Genomic DNA, 20,961 nt, shown 5'->3' with positions numbered 1-20,961 from the left:
TCTGTCATGCCTCCCTTTGCATTTGCAACCCGGCGAGTGTGTGGTGCAATATGGTATATCCATTTACCTGTCTTCTCTGCTTCATCTTTAAGCATTTTAGCTGCTAAAACATTAATTGGCTATTAGTTCCCATCAGAAATCTAGCTGCACACTCATGCTATTTTCAGTGTGTGTGAGAGAGAAGTTTGCTCCTTGATTAACACAGAGGGGTCACTTCACTGACCTTGTGCTCTCAATGTCTGGTAAAATAAGCCCAGAAGTTGTTCCTCTACAGGCATCCTCAAACTCGGCCCTCCAGATGTTTTGGGACTACAACTCCCATCATGCCTAGCTAACAGGACCAGTGGTCAGGGGTGATGGGAGTTGTAGTCCCAAAACATCTGGAGGGCCGAGTTTGAGGGTGCCTGCTGTTTAGGCATCGAGATCTCATTCCTTTCTGATGTCATAAAATCAGCCTAGAACAAATTTCTGTCGAGTGGGTGGACAACTACTGTATATTTGACTAATTTTAATTATAGCTTAAGACCTACTTCCACTCTACGTTAAAGTCAGAAAATAGAAAGCCTCTTCCCCCAATCTTTGTCACCTCCCCCATGCTTCTTCAAGACATTTCTTCCCTAGACAATTTATCAATTTAGTTTAATCTTGGCACTGAAGAACAGCATGGATCTGTGTGTAATGGAAGTGGACAAACATTTCTCTATTCCGTGTTTTGCTTGTCACTTGATTGATTGGCATGTTTCTCTTGGGCTGCCGGAGCACAACAGTCTAAAGGTGTTTGGGTGTTGTTTTTCCAAGAGGGTTTTTTTGGGGGGGCAGGGGGTTGCCCCCTTGATTTTCTACACTTAGCCTAAAATTAAGACCGATCAAAAAGAACAAAATCCTATCAGTGTTTAATTACTGTTTTCAAGCAAGGTGTTTTGCAATTAATGGCCATAAGGCATCATTTTGACCCATCCAGGCTGGTCAGGTTCTTTATCGTAACTCCATGAGGTTTTGGCTGTGAAACACTGTAGAATCAAAACAGACATAAAACACACAACGCTGAAAAAGCTGTCAAATTGTGGCTCAGAGCTTGCCAGCGCAAAACCTGTTGTGGAAGAAGAGTTAGAAGAAGAACAACTGGAAACTGGTTCCTCCTCCTCACATATGTATAGGAATAGGCTTCATGGCAGCTCAGATTGCGTGATTTGTGAAATCTAAGGTGGGAAGTAGGCAGCAAGACCTCTCACAGGCACCTCTCTGTTGTTCCTAAACCCAGGTCTGCTGAAAGTCTGCCCGTACATCTCAAACAAGTGTCAGCTTTCAAGTCTGTGATCCTTGGAGATAGGGAAGGCAACCGTCTAGGTACCTCCATCATGTCTAGATCCAGACCTCCTGAGAACCTTTCCCTGAACTGTTTTTGATTTTAAGGGCTTCTTTTGTGGTTTGATTTTAAATGCTCTTAGCTACGTCCAAAGGCTGTTTTCAGCTGAAGAGCAGAATAAGATTACAATACAGTGGTACCTTGGTTTGCATACATTTTGGATTATAAACACATCAAATCCGGAAGTGTGTGTCCCAGTTTGCAACCTTTTTTTTGGATTACGAACAATTTTGGGGGGGGAGGCCCCATTGGCGAAAGCGTGCCTTGGGTTACAACCTGTTTTGGTTTACAAACGGACCTCCGGAACGGATTATGGTTGTAAACAAAGGTACCACTGTACAATCAGGAATATCTGTATTTGTACTCGGGGAGGGGGCCATGCATCTTGTCAAAGGTTTTCTGGCCTCCAATGATAGTCATGTTGCAAGTTGCATAGAAGATGCAAATCCTAGGGATGGTTTCTCGTATGTGCTCACAGAAGTTAACAGTGAATGTGGTTTGGCCAAAAATAATATGAAAAATATTGCATAAATATGTAGTTCACTTTTATCAAGGCCACAGAGCCATCCCTCTCTTTCAGGAATGGTAATGATCCAGAATAAAGCACATGACATTCATGCTCAGGTGTTATTTATACCTAATATGCACTAAGTGGTTGTTTGTCATAGCTAAACACAGGTTCATATATATTGTGCCTTGAATATGATTCTTCATACAAAGGCAAGGTGTAAATGCCAGAATAAATAAATCTGAAATATTCCCCCCTCCCCCACAAAAAGTCACAAGCTCTATAGAGAATATTTGACAGCTGCCGTAAAGTACAATGAACGTTAGCTTTCTTTTTTTGGCTTTAATACTTTAGTTTTCTCTAAGTTGGCCATGTGTTTGACAGCTTGATAGAAATGTGATAGTATGGCACATTCAGCTTAACTTGAGTGTAATGACTGAAGCTCCTAAAGGTATAATTTTGTATTCATGTGTCTACATAATCTCATGTGAAATGGATTATCTGCATGGATTTACCAGAATATCTGTAATGCCTCACCTACGGTGTCATTTTAATGTGTCTGCTACAGATAGCCTGGTGACACTCAGCGGAAATACTATTGCTTCTTTCAATAAAGCAGCTATTTCATTAAAGGGTGAGCAGCCTTCGGCCCGAGTACCACAGGCAGACTAATTCCATGCAGGTGCAGGGGGTGGGGAATGGGGGGAAAGAGAGGGGCAGAGAGAGAAAGTGGGGTTCTCCTCCCACTTTTGGCTTCAGCCCTGGAAATCTCCAACATGTCGCCCCCAATTCTGTAGCCCGCAACAGGAAAAAAGTTTCCTCACCTATGCTATCAAAGGGTTTGTAACAAAAAATGTTAAATGCCTTGGTAGCTTTTAATGTGAATATTAGTGGTTCTACATGGTATGCCCATATATACATATCCCTATTCCATTCTTTTCATTTTTAAGTCATAAATTTTATGTGGATGAAGACCCTTGCTCATTGCTCATTTTGATGAGAAATAGTTCGTTTGTTTTTTGTAATTCTTACAGCATGCAGAGTACTTTTAATGCCCTGCTACATAGGTAGCCCATACTCCCATTTGCAACTGAAGAACTTTCATCAAAATATACCTGCTAAATGTGTAGTTGATTATGGATTTGAACTCTGATTTCTCAGTTTCTTTTTGTTGTCTGATTTGATTTTAACGTGCTGTGGAGAGGTAATATAGTATTCCAAATGTGGAAGTTCATTTGGCATTGTTATAATTCTATGCTTGTAAAATCAAATTAAATCTATATACCGTATTTTTCGCTCTATAAGACGCACCAGACCACAAGACGCACCTAGTTTCTGGAGTAGGAAAGCAAGAAAAAAAATATTCTGAATCTCAGAAGCCAGAACAGCAAGAGGGATCGCTGTGCAGTGAAAGCAGCAATCCCTCTTGCTGTTCTGGCTTCTGGGATAGCCTCGCAGCCTGCATTCGCTCCATAAGACGCACACACATTTCCCCTTACTTTTTAGGAGGGGAAAAGCGAGTCTTATAGAGCAAAAAATATGGTGTGTGTGTGTGTGTGTGTGTGTGTGTGTATTCCTTTTAATGGCCACCGTGCATCTCCCGCTTTTTGGAAATGGAACAGGCATGCACGATCGACTCTGATTTGGATGTGAGAGATTATTGACCATATTTATTGCAGTAACATTATTCAGTTGGGAATGCTTTGCTTTTGGCAACTAGAAACTGTCTAAAACAGGTCCACAGAAAAGTGACAACATGGGGGGGGGGTAGCCAAGTTCCCTTGTGCATTAAGTTAAGAGTCCCTGTTGACAGTCTCAGCTTTCATGTAGCTGCACTGGATTGGTATTAATGAATCGCAAATACTTGTTCCACACTGTAGTTCCATCCGGAGATAGTTCCCTAATTCAGTTTGAGGCAATGGTAGTAGTATTCAGCAGCATCCCATTTACACGATTCCTTGGACTGTTGGCTAAGGGTACTCAAGAGAGCTGTTTCTCAACAAGTTTACACAGCTAGCCCTGGTGTCTGTCAAGGCTGATCGTGCAAGTAAAGTAATGTTTACAGCCCATTACATCTCCAGTAACTTCAGAGAGTATATAGATCTGGAACAAGACGCAGAGAAATAATTAACGGAGAGATGTGGAGTATCATGAGTCTTTGGGGTACATGGGAAAAGGACTGTTGATGTTCCAAACTTGATTTCACTGTGAAGTTTTCAAGAGAGGGGAGGCTGTTGAAAGTAAAGTACAGTGGATACTCGGGTTGCGAATGTGATCCATGCAGGAGGCACATTTGCAACCCGCAGTGCTGTGTCTGCACATGCGCAAAGCGTGATTTAGTGTTCCTATGCATGCACAAGCGCCGAAACCCAGAAGTAATCTGTTCTGGTACTTCCAGGTTTGGCGCAGTGCGCAACCCAAAAACGTGCAGCCTGAGGCGTCTGTAACCCGAGGTATGACTGTATCTTAGTTGTTGTGCTCCATTTCAGAAATGTATGTTCAGCCTGTAAGTTGGTGCTTCTGCGTTGCAGCTCTCCTCATACTTCCTCTATACAGTAAAGTACTCTTGGTCCATAGTCAAGTCTGAAGGACTCCCTGGTCCTGAATGGGGTAACTGTGCCCCTGAAGGACCAGGTGTGCAGCCTGGGAGTCATTTTGGACTCACAGCTGTCCATGGAGGCGCAAGTCAATTCTGTGTCCAGGGCAGCTGTTTACCAGCTCCATCTGGTATGCAGGCTGAGACCCTACCTGCCCGCAGACTGTCTCACCAGAGTGGTGCATGCTCTAGTTATCTCCCGCTTGGACTACTACAATGCGCGCTACATGGGGCTACCTTTGAAGGTGACCCGGAAACTACAACTAATCCAGAATGTGGCAGCTAGACTTGTGACTGGGAGTGGCCCCCAAGACCACATAACACCAGTCCTGAAGACCTACATTGGCTCCCAGTATGTTTCCAAGCACAATTCAAAGTGTTGGTGCTGACCTTTAAAGCCCTAAATGGCCTCGGCCCAGTATACCTGAAGGAGCATCTCCACCCCCATCATTCAGCCCGGACACTGAGGTCCAGCTCCAAGGGCCTTCTGGGGGTTCCCTCACTGCGAAAAGCAAAGCTACAGGAAACCAGGCAGAGGGCCTTCTCGGTAGTGGCGCCTGCCTGTGTGGAATGCCCTCCCATCAGATGTCAAGGAAATAAACAACTATCTGACTTAGAAGACATCTGAAGGCAGCCCCGTTTAGGGAAGTTTTTGATGTTTGATGTTTTACTGTATTTTTAATATTTTGTTGGAAGCCGCCCAGAGTGGCTGGGGAAACCCAGCCACATGGGCTGGGTATAAATCGATGATGATGATGATGATGATGATGAAGGTGCATGAAGCACCAATATTGCTTGGTTTGGTCAGAAACCCCATGTATGCCTCCTGAGTTCCATCATGCTACATAGGAAAGAAATGCAACCAATCAACAATTTGTTGTGGTTACTTGGCCTCTGTCTTCCTGTGCCAGTGACAAGGGATGGCAGTGTCTTTATATGATGGGAGGAAATCCAGAATGTGAATTCCCATCATTATTACATCCCTTGCTGGGAAAAGCTTCACTCGCTGATTTACCGCTTCAAATGCCTAAAAAATTCTCAGCTTGCATCTTAATTCAGTGAACCCATTAGCATGGATTCTGATTTTAACCCTATCCTGAGGAGTGGGTGTATTTAATTTTTAAAAAATTATATACTTGTTAATTTATTTGGTACATATGTGAAAGGCAATTCATAAATTCAGCGGCAACAACGATAACTTTCTAGGATAGTATGTACTCAGCGGAAGCAAAATTGCCAAGCCTCCTATTTGCTCTTTAGGTAGTGTTTTAACTTCTTAAGAGGTTTAGGATCTGGCAGCAAGTAGGTGTGGGTTTTTTGTTTGTTTTCTTCACTGTTCTGCTATTTATTGGCTTGGGAAAAATCGTACTGGGTGTTCATTTTTGTTCTCTCGGGGAAAATAGAGAAGTTCTGCTGTTTTATATTATCTGTTCACATAGAAAGTAATAGTTCTCTATCCCACAAAGCAAAACTTCTGAAAAGTGTATGTTTTACTGATGGTGTGTGCAGCTGAATACTTCAATCACTTGTCCCTGTGCCTTTTACTTACTTTGAAGGAGGAGCCATGAGCGTGGGGGGAGGGGGGGAAGCTGCCTCCCTCAAATTAAGTCAATAAATAATAATACTTAACTAACAGCTTGATTCTGCCCCCCACCAACATAAATCCTGACTACGCCCATGGGAGCAGCAATATTTCCCTGCTCTTCCATCCTCAACATCACCACAGCTGAAATCTGCTTAGATTACATCTTCCCTCAAGCCGTGCCCTACACTGTTGTCAGTGCCTGTATTACAGCCTTAGTTTTATATCCTGCATATCTTTTGCGGCGATTGAACTGTTTTTCTTAAATATTAGAGGCAAATCTCTGTAAAGGTCTCCCCCCCCCCTTGTGACTTCACAGTGCTGGCCCCAAGGGTGACAACATCTATGAATGGAGATCTACTATCTTAGGACCTCCGGGCTCAGTATACGAAGGCGGAGTTTTCTTCCTCGATATCACATTTACACCAGAATACCCTTTCAAGCCTCCAAAGGTAAGAAAAGCGATGCACAGTTAATGTTTGCTTCCAGTGTGTGATGCTCCCACTTGTTGATCTACGGTAAACAGGTATTCAGAGGCATACCCATAATATCTCTGGGGATCAGAGGGCATTCTGAGAAAGTGAGTGAGTGGCTGAAGGCCACCTCTTTCCTTAAAGGTAAAGGGACCCTGACCATTAGGTCCAGTCGTGACCGACTCTGGGGTTGCAGCGCTCATCTCATCTCATCGGGAGCCGGTGTACAGCTTCTGGGTCATGTGGCCAGCAGCACATGGAAACGCCGTTTACCTTCCCGTCGGAGCGGTACCTATTTATCTACTTGCACTTTGACGTGCTTTCGAACTGCTAGGTTGGCAGGAGCAGGGACAGAGCAACGGGAGCTCACCTCATCGCAGGGATTCGAACCGTCAGCCTTCTGATCGGCAAGTCCTAGGCTCTGTGTTTTAACCCACAGCGCCACCCGCGTCCCTTCCTCTCCTTACAATACACCTAAACAAAAAATGTGGCGTACGGGCTCATGTGACTGGAGGGGGTCCCATAAGAGTTTGCGGTGGCCCCCGTTGCTGTCTTCGGGAGGGCAGGTTTGTAGTAATAATAATAAGAATAAATAATTTATTTATTTATTATTTATACCCTGCCCATCTGGCTGGGGTTCCCCAGCCAATCTGGGTGGCTCCCAACAGAATATTTAAAACATCATCAAACATTAAAAAAATCCCTAAACAGGGCTGCCTTCAGATGTCTTCTAAATGTCAGATAGTTTATTTCCTTGACATCTGGTGGGAGGGTGTTCCACAGGACGGGCACCACTACCAAGAAGGCCCTCTGCCTGCTTCCCTGTAACCTCACTTCTCACAGGGAGGGAACTGCCAGAAGGCCCTTGGAGCTGGACCTCAATATCCGGGCTGAATGATGGGAGTGGAGATGCTTCTTCAGGTATACAGGAAGGGGCCGTTTAGGGCTTTAAAGGTCAGCACCAACCCTTTAAATTGTGCGCGGAAACGTACTAGGAGCCAATGTAGATCTTTCAAGACCGGTGTTATGTGGTCTCAGCAGCCACTCCCAGTCACCAGTCTAGCTGCTGCATTCTGGATTAGTTGTAGTTTCCGGGTCACCTTCAAAGGTAGCCCCACATAGAGCACATTGCAATAGTCCCAGCGAGAGATAACTAGAGCATGCACCACTCTGGCGAGACAGTCTGCAGGCAGTTAGGGTCTCAGCCTGTGTACCAGATGGAGCTGGTAAACAGCTGCCCTGGACACAGAATTGACCTGCGCTTCCATGGACAGCTGTGAGTCCACAGTGACTCCCAGGCTGCATGCCTGGTCCTTCAGGGGCACAGTTGCCCCATTCAGGACCAGGGAGTCCCCCACACCTACCTGCCCCCTGTCCCCCCAAAACAGTACTTTTGACTTGTCAGGATTCAACCTCAATCTGTTAGCCACCATCCATCCTCCACCCGCCTCCATACACTCACACGGGACCAATGTACCCTTCGCCTGCTATACTGGACAAAGTGGGACCGCGATGGCATGAAGGTGTTTTGAGATATTAGATTACCCGTGAAGTGCCATTTTGTTTTGTGTTTTCTTACTCTTTGCTTCAACAACAAAGATGGATTTAGCCTTGTATAACTACAAAGCACTTCACTACCCTCACATTCCGGTATTTTTCCATTTATTATTTCCATTGTGGCTGAATATATATTCTCTGCTGTCTTATTCACTAACGTACCTCACCTTTTGGAAGATATCTTTTCAATAATTCCAGTAGGTTTGGCAGGCAAAGACCCAGTTCCATAGTTCAAGTCAGACAAAAACTGTTTATATGTTACTTACAAACAGCAATAACTTGTTGCTGTTGACTACTTTTGTAATCTTTCTATTCAGTTTGCGCCTTTAAATCATGTTCATTGATATTTCACAAAAATGATTTTTACAATTTTTATTTTTTTAAAAAAATCCCTTTCGAATGCTCTGAACTCTTGTTTTTCATTTTATTTTTAAACTGTTGTTTACAATAGTGCTATAAAAAGCATTTAAACAGTGCGCTTCATCTATTAGGATCCCAAGCTTCTTCAAAAACTCTGAAATAGCTGCTCTCTAAAACGATGTATCTTGTTAATTGCCTTTGAAAATGCAGTTGCTTGGTCAATAAAACACAGCACTCGATAAATAATTTACTCAGTTAAGAAAGACCTAATTTAGCAAAAGGCTTTTAAATTTTTAGTTAATCCTAATTTTATTAATGTTTTCTGGTGTCCTCGTGGTATAACGAAATACTGGATTATAATCTTTGCTGTATTCTCCCTCCAACCCCAATTTGTTCTAAATCGGGATTGTTAAATTCTCACACAAATGTCTTCTGCTGCATGAGATGGGAAGTATTCCGTGTGTGACATTGAAATCATTTTCTATGTAGATTTTTCCTCGGCCTTCTGCAACCTTCCAGGAATCTTACCATACTTCAGAAACCAAGGTTGGATCTAGACATATTAAAAAAGTGATTCAGTTAAACACGTTGTAAACTTCATAAAGGGAAATCCCACTGGCAAAAGACAAGACTCCACAGCGCCGTCAGGTGTCACCGTGTTATAATTCATATAAAGTGTTTTTTCTTTACTAATCTAGCTAAGTCTCAAGACAGAAATAAGTAAACTTTGAACGAATGGTTTAATTACTCCTGCTTAAGCCTTGTATCTTCTGACTCTAATCCAAATGAATGGACCCTGGGTGGATCTAAACACAGGGGGAAAACGCTATACATAAGTAAGAAATTAGATGGTTTTATTTTTTATAATAATTTTAATTAGTTTTCAGTTACAATAATCTAGTCATAGCCTCATTATAACAACGTCAAATTATAATACAATTACTAATACCAATAATTCAGATGCCAAATTATAGAATTTAGGTAGCCCCCCATGTATTAAAATTGACGGTTTGATGATTTACTTTATTTCTTCATTCTAAAATCTTACTAATTTCAGTTACACTCCAGTCAAAATAACAATCCCTTAACAACAGCTGCAATGTTAACGACTTCCAGTCATATTGACACATTAAATGATTTATTATTCTACAGGTGAAGCATTCAAACTATATCCTTGTTCTTTCCGTGTGTGGCTAGAAGTTAATCGTTTTAACAAAAGAAAAAATCTCTATGGAAAACGGCGCTTTAAAATCTCCTGCTCTCTGGCGCCATCTGGTGTTGCATGTTTATAGCGCATTCAAATCCCTGTTACTTTAGTAATGTAGCTGATTCCCCTGTCCTGCTACATCTCTGGGTCAACCAGCAACCATTTTCCTTAAAGGGGGGGGGGGTCAGACATGTCTGTATAGTGGCCTATGCTGGTCTTGTGCGGGTTACAGAATATACTTGTGAAAGACATTGTGTGTTTTCTATACGAACACTGAGAAGGTGAGACCAAATCATTGTTTAACTATTATGGCAATAAATGAGAAGTTGCTCTGGTGGGTCAAATTTTTAAAGCAGAATAATTTTTATTTGTATCAGCCACTAGCAATAAAATAAAACGTACTGAAAATAGAGGTAAAAACTTAACTCTAGGACAGGGGTCAGCAAACTTTTTCAGCAGGGGACCGGTCCACTGTCCCTCAGACCTCAGGCCTGTATTTTGAAAAAAAATATGAATGAATTCCTTTGCCCCACAGATAACCCAGAGATGCATTTTAAATAAAAGGACACATTCTACTCATATAAGAACATGCTGATTCCTGGACTGTCCGCAGGCCGGATTTAGAAGGCGGTTGGGCCGGATCCGGCCCCCGGGCCTTAGTTTGCCTACCCATGCTCTAGGAAATACATTTTGGGGGTTTACATCAATAATCAAATAATATATCTTATTCTAATTGCCCCCACTAAAAACCTTGCAGTTTTTGCTGTCACCTGATTATCTTGATCTGCTAGAAGGAAGGACACAGTAGCAATGTTGAGTGACATGGCATGGACAATAGGTAAAGGTAAAGAGACCCCTGACCATTAGGTCCAGTCGTGGCCGACTCTGGGGTTGCGGCGCTCATCTCGCTTTATTGGCCGAGGGAGCCGGCGTACAGCTTCCAGCTCATGTGGCCAGCATGACTAAGCCGCTTCTGGCAAACCAGAGCAGTGCATGGAAACGCCGTTTACCTTCCCGCCGGAGCGGTACCTATTTATCTACTTGTACTTTGACGTGCTTTTGAACTGCTAGGTTGGCCGGAGCAGGGATCGAGCAACAGGAGCTCACCGTCATGGGGATTCGAACCGCCAACCTTCTGATCGGCAAGTCCTAGGCTCTGTGGTTTAACCCACAGCGCTACCCACGTCCCCAGCATGGACAATAGTAGAGGGGTAATAACCTCACTCCTCAAATCTTTAGAAAGAGGGCAGGCCATAAGCACATGAGCCACTGACTCAATACTGCCATCTCCACAGGGACATAACCGTTTCCCCAGTGGAATTTTTTTTTTTTATCGACCCTCAAGTACAGCCAAAATCAGTACATTCCATCTTGCGAGAGTGAAAGCGCGCCTGCATTTTGGAATTGTCAAATTTTGCAAAGTGTCAAAAGGAGTAGGTGGAAAATAATCATACCATGGACAAAATTTCCTTATCGTGGCCGGATAGCCTGCATTCAGTTAGCATAAGCTGGATACAACCCATATTACTTAATTACTTTTATCTTCTCTGCTGCTCCTGAATAACAGCTTTGCTGCCTCCCCTCCAGGGCCGGTGCAGCCATTAGGCAGGGGGAGGTTGCCACCTCAGGTGGCAGAAGTCTCCGAGACGGCACCCCGCCCCCGGAGTCAATTTTGGGTGAGATCTTGCCCTCTCTCCTGAAATTCTTTGCCAGTGGTGTTGGGGTGGGTGGCAAGCAGTGAAATGGGATGTGCTGCTCCTGCTCACCTCTGCAGACAGGTAAACTACCTTCTTAGAATTGTAGAAATCTTTTGCCCAAAGTGGGGCTCAAACCCACATCCCTGAGGTTAAGAGACTCATGCTTTACGGACTGAGCTACCCCAACGGGAGAGGAGAGATATTGGAGGTATGTTTTGAGTGCCGGAGATCTCAACAGTTGAGCTATTCTATTCTTGGACACAGTACATCCAGAATCAAAGTTAGCCTAGACACTGGACCATGATAGGAACTTTCTGGATATCTGACAACTTCATTGTAGCGCATAAAAATACTTTTGCGCAGTTAATGCAGTTTCTAGGAGACTTATTCCAGACAACGTCATCCAGTTTAGTTTCATGTTACATGTATTGCACATTACCCCCAAGCATATGTTTGAGTAGACTACTCCTGGCATCTGTGCAAGCAAGCGCTTAAGGCTTTAAGGGAACCCAAATTGTGTTGCAGGCATACGCATTTAACAGTATACACACACCCTCCACACACGCTTTTTTTACAGGTGCTTTTTCTTGGGTGGGGATGCAGAAGTAGGCAAGACGTGAGTGCTTTCATCTCACTCCACAAAAACTCAAGGCTTTTTCCACTGTGGAGTTTGAAAGTGTGTTTGGAGTTACATAACACTTCTCCACTTATTGCAAACCAGGCATCATGCATGCAGTTAGTGGAGGGGAGAGGGAAACAAACAAGCTTTTTACTACCCACCCAAAGCAGCACATCTTTTGTCTTTTTTTCTTCCCCCCCTTCAGTTTTAAAGGTGCAGCTTATTTGCAGGGGCGGCTTATATTCGAGCCAATATGGTACTTTTCTTCTTCCCTCCACCTTTGCAGCAGCTGGTGTGACTGGCAGGGATCCCAGATTCAGCAGATCACAATCATCTTAAGACAGGAATCTGCTGAGTGCTCCAGATTCAATGCAGCCTGTCATATATAGATACAGAGATACAGATACAGATGTATAGTTTTAGGCATGCGTATTTATGTGATGTCTAAGCCGCAGTCTGAGTCCACACACAAGTTTTTCTGCAGGAGCCAAGTGTTCCTTTTGTCGGCAGACGCTTTGCTACCCGGCCTTCCCATTTCTGTACTTTGTCATCTCTATGTAGACTAGCTGCTTCAGAAACAAGAGCACAAATTAAGTCATGTATCCTGCTCTCGAGTCCCCGGAGGAAGAATGTGGTAAAATGTGACAGATAAAATGAAAAGTGCGCTTGAAATGTCTAATGAGAAATTCTCCCATGGACATTGACATTTGTGGCAAAAGGTTACCAATTTCTGCTCTTTAATCAGGCAACTGTCTGCAGGAGGCATGTGGTGCATAGGTGCACTGTAAATTACATGGTTGTTCTTCTGCGGCCTCGGAAACCGAGGAAAGTAATGTTAGATTATTGCTGCAGCAATCCCAGTGCACCTTTTAAACCTGTGTAAATCTGATGTAATAAAGAGAGTTGGCACAAGAGGGCAGCAGCTCGCCATTAATGTTGATGCTCGGCCTTATTCTTGTGACTATTCTAATTAGTTTCCAAGGAAGAATAATAGTTCTCACACTGGTGATAAAACCATTAGGCTAGTAATAGCTCCATAAATTATACTGGGTTCAAAACATGAAACTTAATTTCACCATTTGGAGCAGAGTTCAGTAATCACTTTAGCAAAGATCCATGTGGGCAGGGTCTGTATTTCAGTAAAGTTTGGGGATTTTTCAGTAAAGTAGGGGATAGCAGGAACCCAGAGACTTCATCAACATTTGCATGTACAGTATTGGAGTCACAAAATCATGAATTTTAGAAGCACCTATTGTAACTTTCTCATTTTTAACTTGTAATAAATACATAACCCTCCAATTCTCAGATGAAAATAGGTGTGTTCTATTCAATCACCATCATCCTCTATTCTGGGTAGCTTCCAACATAGAAAAACATAATAAAACATTTTTTTAAAGCCTTCAGATGTCTTCTAAAGGTTGTACAGTTACTTATTTCCTTCGTGAGGGGGTCACATAACTCCAAAGTGTCCAACATTTCTCCAATGAAAACAGAGATTTCCTAAGGAAAAGTGGGACATTCTGGGATCAAATCAGAAACCAGGACGGCTTCTGTAGACCCAGGACTTTCCCTGGAAAATAAGGAGCGGTCTGGGATTTTCTCACGCTACAGATGCTGACTGTAGACATTCTATTACCCAGTCATTTTATATAGGTTAGAGAGCCGGGCTTTCGAAGCACATAAAAGCCAGTCACTTAACGAAGCACTAATACAGCATGTCAAATCTAAGTTGTGTGTATTTTATTTCTTCTTCTTCTCCTTTGGCGATCACTCGTAGCCGAGTAAGATTGTCTTCCATAAACACGGTTTTAACAGTAGGTCTGTAAGTGACTGGTGGAGGCCAATTCTGGATCCACACGTCCTTCCACAGTGGGGACGTTGGTTTCCGGGTGGGAGTTGATCACTGTGTGGATTTGCCAAGCGTGCCTTCCTCTTAGCACGTTTCTCCCTTTTGTCCTGAGTTTGAGTGTCTTCAAAGCCCGTGACACCTTTGGTAAAGGCTGTTCTCCAGTTGGAGCGCCAGTAGGCTAACATTTCCCAGTTTTCGGTGTTTATAGAGTGGTACCTCTGGTTACGAAATTAATTTGTTCCGGAGGTCCGTTCTTAACCTGAAACCGTTCTTAACCTGAGGTACCACTTTAGCTAATGGGGCCTCCCATTGCCGCCGCTCCGCCAGCGCACGATTTCTGTTCTCATCCTGAGGTAATGTTCTTTTTTCTTTTTTCCCCCCAAAATTTTATTGGTTTTCACAATATTATAAACAAACAAACACACAAGACAAACAAACATAAATCATAGCCTTATTAAAAATTACAGTTATTAACTTTGTTAAGCGACTTCCTCGCTTCGCCTTGGTTGAATTTCATTGCATGTCCTTTTAACGGTTGGATGTTAATGTTTAAGTTAAATTTCATAAAAATTCCGTTTTTAACAATAGATCAAGACAGATTAGTGATTTGTACAAGGGCCAGTTCCTCCGTTTAGCCCTTGCTGCTACAGTGGTCAAAGGGTAAAAAACTTTCCTGCCACCCCCTAAAAGAAAGAAAAAACACACCTAAAATAGTTTTGCTCATAAATGGATGCATATGGGAGAGCTCAAGTGAGAATCATCTTGCCTGGGGCTGTTCAGAGCACCTCCATCTTAAGTGCTTGAAAGATTAGGGGAAACAGAATGATAGGTAGGCAGGAAATGAAATTCACCCTGCTGTGTAGGCATCTGCTTTTTAGGATATGAAATTCTTGTCTTTTAGCAGACCTCCAAAAAACAACAACAGCCTGCCTTTGTGTCAGTTTGGCAGATGGCAAGCAGTAGTCCCTGTATTTTGTTGTTGTTGTTTAGTCATGTCCGACTCTTCGTGACCACATGGACCAGAGCACGCCAGGCACTCCTGTCTTCCACTGCCTCCCGCAGTTTATATATATATATGTGTGGAGGCAATATGATAGTCACCATCACCAACAAACTCAGTGCTTGAGTTCTAATGAGAGAAATGCTAGAGGGCCTGTCTGGAAAATCCCAGACAGAAAGCTATTTATGGCTGGGTCATTTTTGAGTTGAAGAGGCTATAACCATTGATTTGTGTGTGTCTCTTTTCTTTTTTCTCTTGCAGGTTACCTTTCGGACAAGAATCTATCACTGTAACATTAACAGCCAAGGGGTGATTTGCCTGGACATCTTAAAAGACAACTGGAGTCCAGCATTAACCATTTCTAAAGTCCTTCTTTCTATCTGCTCACTTCTCACAGACTGCAATCCTGGTAAGGCAGCCAAAACGGGGCAGTGGGCGAGAGAATCTCTGTTCTGCTTCAGAGCTTCTTCCTCTTTTTTTATTTTATATATATATATATATATATATATATATATATATATATATATATATAAAAGTTCCATTTTTTTGCAAATTGGCTTCAGATTGAATAACTTACATTGTTCCACGCATGCTTTTCAGAATGTATGTATACATGGTTCTACCTTCAGATGAGTTACACAAATACTGCTTTGGGTTTATCCAAGTAAAACAGGTGTGTAGATGCAGCTGATGAATTCTGATGAAACAGTTCCACATGGAAGACATTCATCTTTCACTTTGGCATCCATCAAATCATTTTAACATCAACATTTGCCATGACTTACCCACTTTACTATATTAGGAACCACTTTCTTGACAATTAGTGTTTTGCTTCTGGGGTATGCAGGGGTACGCATACCCCTAAACATTTTGTGAATCTTCATACTTTTGTTCATTTACTGTATTTATTTTTCCCGATCTGAACTATAAAAGGGTGATTTTCTTGAGTCAAAATGAGAGTACCCCTAAACATTTTTTTAGGCGGGGGGGGGGAAGCACTGACTATATGCATAGAAAAATCTGGCCGCAGAATCTGAAATACGCACATTTAGAATCTGAAATATTCCAAACAATTCTAAATTTAGAATTCTAAATTCACAGTGACAAGAGTTGCACATGTTTGATACAATACATAAAATGGTCCATGGACTGAGAAGCAGCAAAAGAATCTGGGGGAAAAAAACCCTCTTATGAACTAAGTGTGTAAGAATACGAGAAGTTTCCTTCTTTCGAGGTGCAATTCTCTTTTGTTTTGAATGAATATTAGACGTGTGCTGTATCTGTAGAAACACCAACAGCATAGTTACTAAGAAGTAAGTTTCCAGGGTTCAGTAGACCCTACATGTGGCTGGAGAAACCCAGCCAGATGGGCGGGGTATAAATACTAAAATAATAATAATTGCAACTAAAACTTCAGTTCAGTAACTGAACAGGTGGTTTTCGGAGTCCCCAGTGGATTTAACTTCTTCTCTTGTGATATTTCCTTTTTTCCCCCTGCCCCAAAGATCAATGATGAGCTGGAATTTTCTTTCTTCCTTTTCAGCTGACCCCCTGGTTGGAAGTATTGCTACTCAATATATGACTAACAGAGCAGAGCATGACAGAATGGCCAGACAGTGGACGAAGAGATATGCTACATAAACTGGAATTTTTCTCCAACCCTTGCGTTAAATTGTCTGTGATGGAAAGAGCTGCTTATGATTTTGAAGGGGGGGGGGGGACACGAGGGGAGGGAGAGGGGAGGAACTGAGAAAAGAGTAGGGTATTTCTATAACAGATTTTATTCAGTCTTTTATTTCCTAAGATTTTGTTGTTGTAACTTAAGGTATCTTGCTACAGTAGTCAGCTAGAATGGGGAATAGCATATTTTAAAGACTGTCATTAGTTCAGCAATAGTAGCTCTGAATTATAGCACCAAGAAGAATGTAAACTACTTTGGCAATTGGAGGGGGGGAGGAAATGGGTGTTTGGTTAACTTGTGATAGGTAAAAGATTAAAAACAGCTTAATTTTGTACAGGTACATATATTTGGCATTTATGTAAAAGTTCTTTCAAGAAGACTTGCTATATGCTTCTTCTCTTTTAGTTTGGTTTTATTTTGTAAAAAGATGTTGGGAATATTTTCTTTTTTCCCCATGGGAGGTGGGAGAATTTGGTATTTAACAGATCCCTTTTAAAAGTCAGCCATCTCATTGGTTTGAATTATGGGGGGGTGGCTGTTTTGTTGCCTCACCTAGAACAGGGGAAGTAGTTCATGTATATTCATTTTTCTATGCCAAGTTAACCTTTGTGAAAACGAAAGGTTTTAACTAGGACTTAGGGCAACCTGTAGTGAAATACCTTAAGCTGTTTAACTGTAAGGCGTGAAATAGGAGTCACTCAGTGGATTGGTTGTATGTTGTGGGCTACCTAAGTCTGCATTTGTTACTGTGCTAATAAAAATATGTACAAAAACCCCCCCTCCTCTCGTTCTGTCTAATTGAAATAAAGGTTAGTACAGTGGTACCTTGGTTCTTAAACTTAATCCATTCTGGAAGTCTGTTCCAAAACCAAGGCGCGTTTTCCCATAGAAAGTACAGTGGTACCTAGGGGTGCCTTGGAAGATGGCCGACAATACCATCTCTCCAGCTCACACGAGGTAATTAAGGGGCTGAGATGGGAGTAAATCAGCCTCCCGTATTTCTTCCCGGTGGAAGGGAAGATGCAGCCTCGTCCGCGATTGCCCATAAATCACCCCTGAGTTCGAAAGAAGGAGGGGGTGAGGGCACTGGACGGAAAGCCCTCGAGCGAGGTCGGATCTCCCGGACGCTGTCTCCGAGAGCGACCCAAGTTGCACTTCTTAAGATGAAAAATTGGATATAAGAATTATTGCACCTGCTTCGAGCGAAGAAAAGGGTACGTTAGCTGCTAATTAAGCCTGCCACTGAGAAGAGTGATGGATTGGATTGGAAAGAAGATAACATCAAAGAACAGCATCTAAGTTGGTATGTTGAGACGGAATGGAAAGGGGGGGGATAAAACTTTTTCTTTTTTATTATGATACTGTCTAACAACCCCCCTCCTAGAAGAACCGTCAATACAACCTATAGGAAGTGAGATGGGAAAATAAACTGTGTGGAAATGAAAATATCAACTAATGCCTTTGTTTTTTGAAATATCTGGAAAGAAAATAAAAGGCTCTCCTGTGACACAGTTTTTAATTGGGATCCGCCATTATGAGACAGGCTATGTTGCAGAGATTAATAGCCATAGGGGGAGGTGAGCCATTACTTTGTTATCATGTTTGCATTCTAAGATCGACTTGGCAATTCTTCCCTGGAAAGGCTAATTTATGGTGTAACTTGTCTGGAAAATTAATGAGCAAACGCCTAGATTCTATTTCATCGGAACTGAGAAAGATGGCGTCTGCCACCCGAGGAGGACTTTTGGATGGATTCGGCATAAATAACAGCATGTGAGGATTTATTGCAAACAAAAGACTTACCAGCTTTAAAAAAAAAGGGAGAGCCATACAAAGTTCACACAGAAGCATAATATTGCTTACTTTAACTCGCCTGTGAAAACAACTCAGAGGCTATTAAGAAGAAAAAGGATAACAACAAGAAGATTGAAAGATGAGACTGGTGAATACTAAAAACAGCAGAAATATGAGATGATCGGACCCTACTGAACTCGAAGCATGGGAACCCCCAACAAAAATGTATAATTTGGCAAAATATTTGGACTTTATGATATGTATTTGTATAATTTGGAATAATTAATGTGATATGATTGGATTGTTAAAATGGAACACTTAATAAAAATTATTATAAAAAAAAGAAAGTAAGTACAGTGGTACCTCGGGTTAAGAACTTAATTCGTTCTGGAGGTCCATTCTTAACCTGAAACTGTTCTAAACCTGAGGTACCACTTAAAGTTCTTAACCCGAGGCATTATTTCTGGGTTCTGTAATGTAAAACGGATTAATCCGTTCCAGATTTTTAAAAACAACCGCTAAAACAGCAATTTAACATGAATTTTACTATCTAACAAGACCATTGATCCGATCCATAAAATGGAATCAAAAAACAGTGTACTACAGTCACACAACCAACCAATCAGTAGCAGAACTGGGTTCCACACAGTCACAAAAACAAAACAAAAAAGCTGCAAAAACAAAAACACAAAATAAATAGCAAAAGCAGGCAAACTTCAGCATAACACTCAAAACGGAAGTGTAACACTAAAAACGGAGCACATTCGGCTTCCGAAAAAAGTTTGCAAACCAGAACACTTACTTCTGCGTTTGCAGCATTTGGGTTCCAAGTTGTTTGAGTACCAAGGCGTTTGAGAACCAAGGTACCACTGTATATTCTGACAGTAAAACACCGCACAGCAAATTAGCGGTGTCGTATAAGTTGCCGACGTTTGGGGTAGGGCAAGTGTTGTGCCCCCCTGGTGGACTGGGCAGCTGGCGTGGGGGCATGCACCAGGGGGGCGCATGCAGAGCCCATGCAGAGGGTGAACTGAGCCCACCCCCAACAGACTCCTTGCCCGCTGCCTCCATCCACCTGCCCACTAGACCAACCCACCTGCTGGGGCTCTGTACTTGTCATGGGGTGCCTAATTGCGCCCCCCCAAAAAAAATGTACGCCCAGGGGGCACAGCCCCCCTGCCCCCTCCCCGGGTTACACCTTTGTATCAAAATTTATAATCTAAAGGCAATAAGGCGCAGGGTCTCCAACTTGGCACATGTTCTTTTTAGAAATGGTTTGTTTATTCCTGAAAGCAGTGGTTTTTTCCTGGGGGGACGCAGACCCCTAAACATTTTATGAATCTTAATTTTGGCCTCATTGAGGGGCAGTATTTCAATATGAATAGGAAAATGAGAGTACCCCTAAGCATTTATTATTATTATTTTAGAAAAAAGTATTTAGTATTAAAAAGTATTAAAATACCAGGGAAGTCTACGATGACACAGAAGCATTCAAAAACCAATAAAAAGCAGTACAGAGCAATTATTACAATGAATGAAATTTTTAAACAACAGCATAGGCCTATCAGGGAATTTGCTTTGACTGTGTGCCTCTGTCAGATATGCTGTCACTTTCTCCGTTTTGGACTACCGTATTTTTCGCCCTATAGGACGCACTTTTCCCCCTCCAAAAATGAAGGGGAAATGTGTGTGCGTCCTATGGGGCAAATGCAGTCTTTCGCTGAAGCCTGGAGAGCGAGAGGGGTCGGTGCGCACCGACCCCTCTCCCTCTCCAGGCTTCAGGAAGCTATCCGCAAGCCTTGGGAGCCTGCAGGAGTTCCCGCCGGGCTCCCACGGCTTGCGGAGAGCTGCCTGCATCCCGAAGCCTGGGCGCGCTGAGCAGTTGCGCCCCGGACTTCGGGTAGCTCTCCGCAAGCCGTGGGAGGTCTCCCACGGATTGCGGAGAGCAGCCTGTTCTGGGGACTGGGGAAGCTCGGGCTTCCACCGTGCCTGGGGGGGGAAATAATTTTTTTCCCCTTTATTTCTCCCAAAAAAAACTAGGTGCGCCCTATGGGCTGGTGCGCCCTATGGGGCGAAAAATACGGTAACTGGGTGTTCGTATTCCTGTTGCATGCTGTAAATATGCACTGCTCAAGAGCACATCCGTGTTCTGGGGGGGGGGAGCCCTAATGGGAGGCTTTTGAATTTGGCAGCTGGCTCTAAGAAAGATCCCATAAGCAGTAGCGAGGGGAAGAGAAATTGTATAGGAGGAGCACAGCTCTGAAGTCGAGACAGAAAAAGCTTGATAGACCAAATCCAGAATCTGAGCCAGTAGAGGAAGGAAATGTTATGCACTGATCCCTGCTTCAAAACTGCCCTGCTACTCTTAAAAACCTGTAAGCTCTATATTTAAAGCTCTTCCCAACATCAACTCCAAAGAGGTGTCGTTTTCATACAATTCTCCCTTGCCTTGGTAAAACTGGTATGGGTTATCTGTAAGGGCGATGTACCCCTGATGGGCTCACAGCTCTTGATTGCTTCTGCTTCTGGACAGCATCTTAGACATTCGAAGCTGTGAATCTAGAACTCGACTGCTAAATCGTGAGCCCACTGACGATAGTTATAGAGTTACAGATAACACTTCAGGCCACAGGGACTCCCTTTTGCGCAAACCGACATTGTGCCAAAAATAA

General features: G+C 42.8%; 1 protein-coding gene across 1 annotated transcript in view; it reads left to right on the top strand.

Annotated features, from left to right (window-relative positions):
* The window catches only part of UBE2E1 (ubiquitin conjugating enzyme E2 E1), a 55,269-nt gene extending 38,001 nt beyond the window's left edge, over positions 1-17,268 (top strand). The window contains exons 4-6 of the mRNA XM_083578345.1: positions 6,372-6,504; positions 15,076-15,223; positions 16,358-17,268. Coding sequence (XP_083434471.1) covers positions 6,372-6,504; positions 15,076-15,223; positions 16,358-16,455 — 379 coding nt within the window. The 3' untranslated portion in view covers positions 16,456-17,268. The remainder of the gene's footprint in view (positions 1-6,371; positions 6,505-15,075; positions 15,224-16,357) is intronic.
* The last annotated feature ends 3,693 nt before the right edge of the window (positions 17,269-20,961 follow it).

The sequence above is a fragment of the Podarcis filfolensis genome (assembly GCF_964270895.1).
Source record: "Podarcis filfolensis genome assembly, chromosome: 12".
Classification (NCBI taxonomy): Eukaryota; Metazoa; Chordata; class Lepidosauria; order Squamata; family Lacertidae; genus Podarcis; species Podarcis filfolensis.
This window is presented reverse-complemented; position numbering and strand designations above follow the sequence as displayed.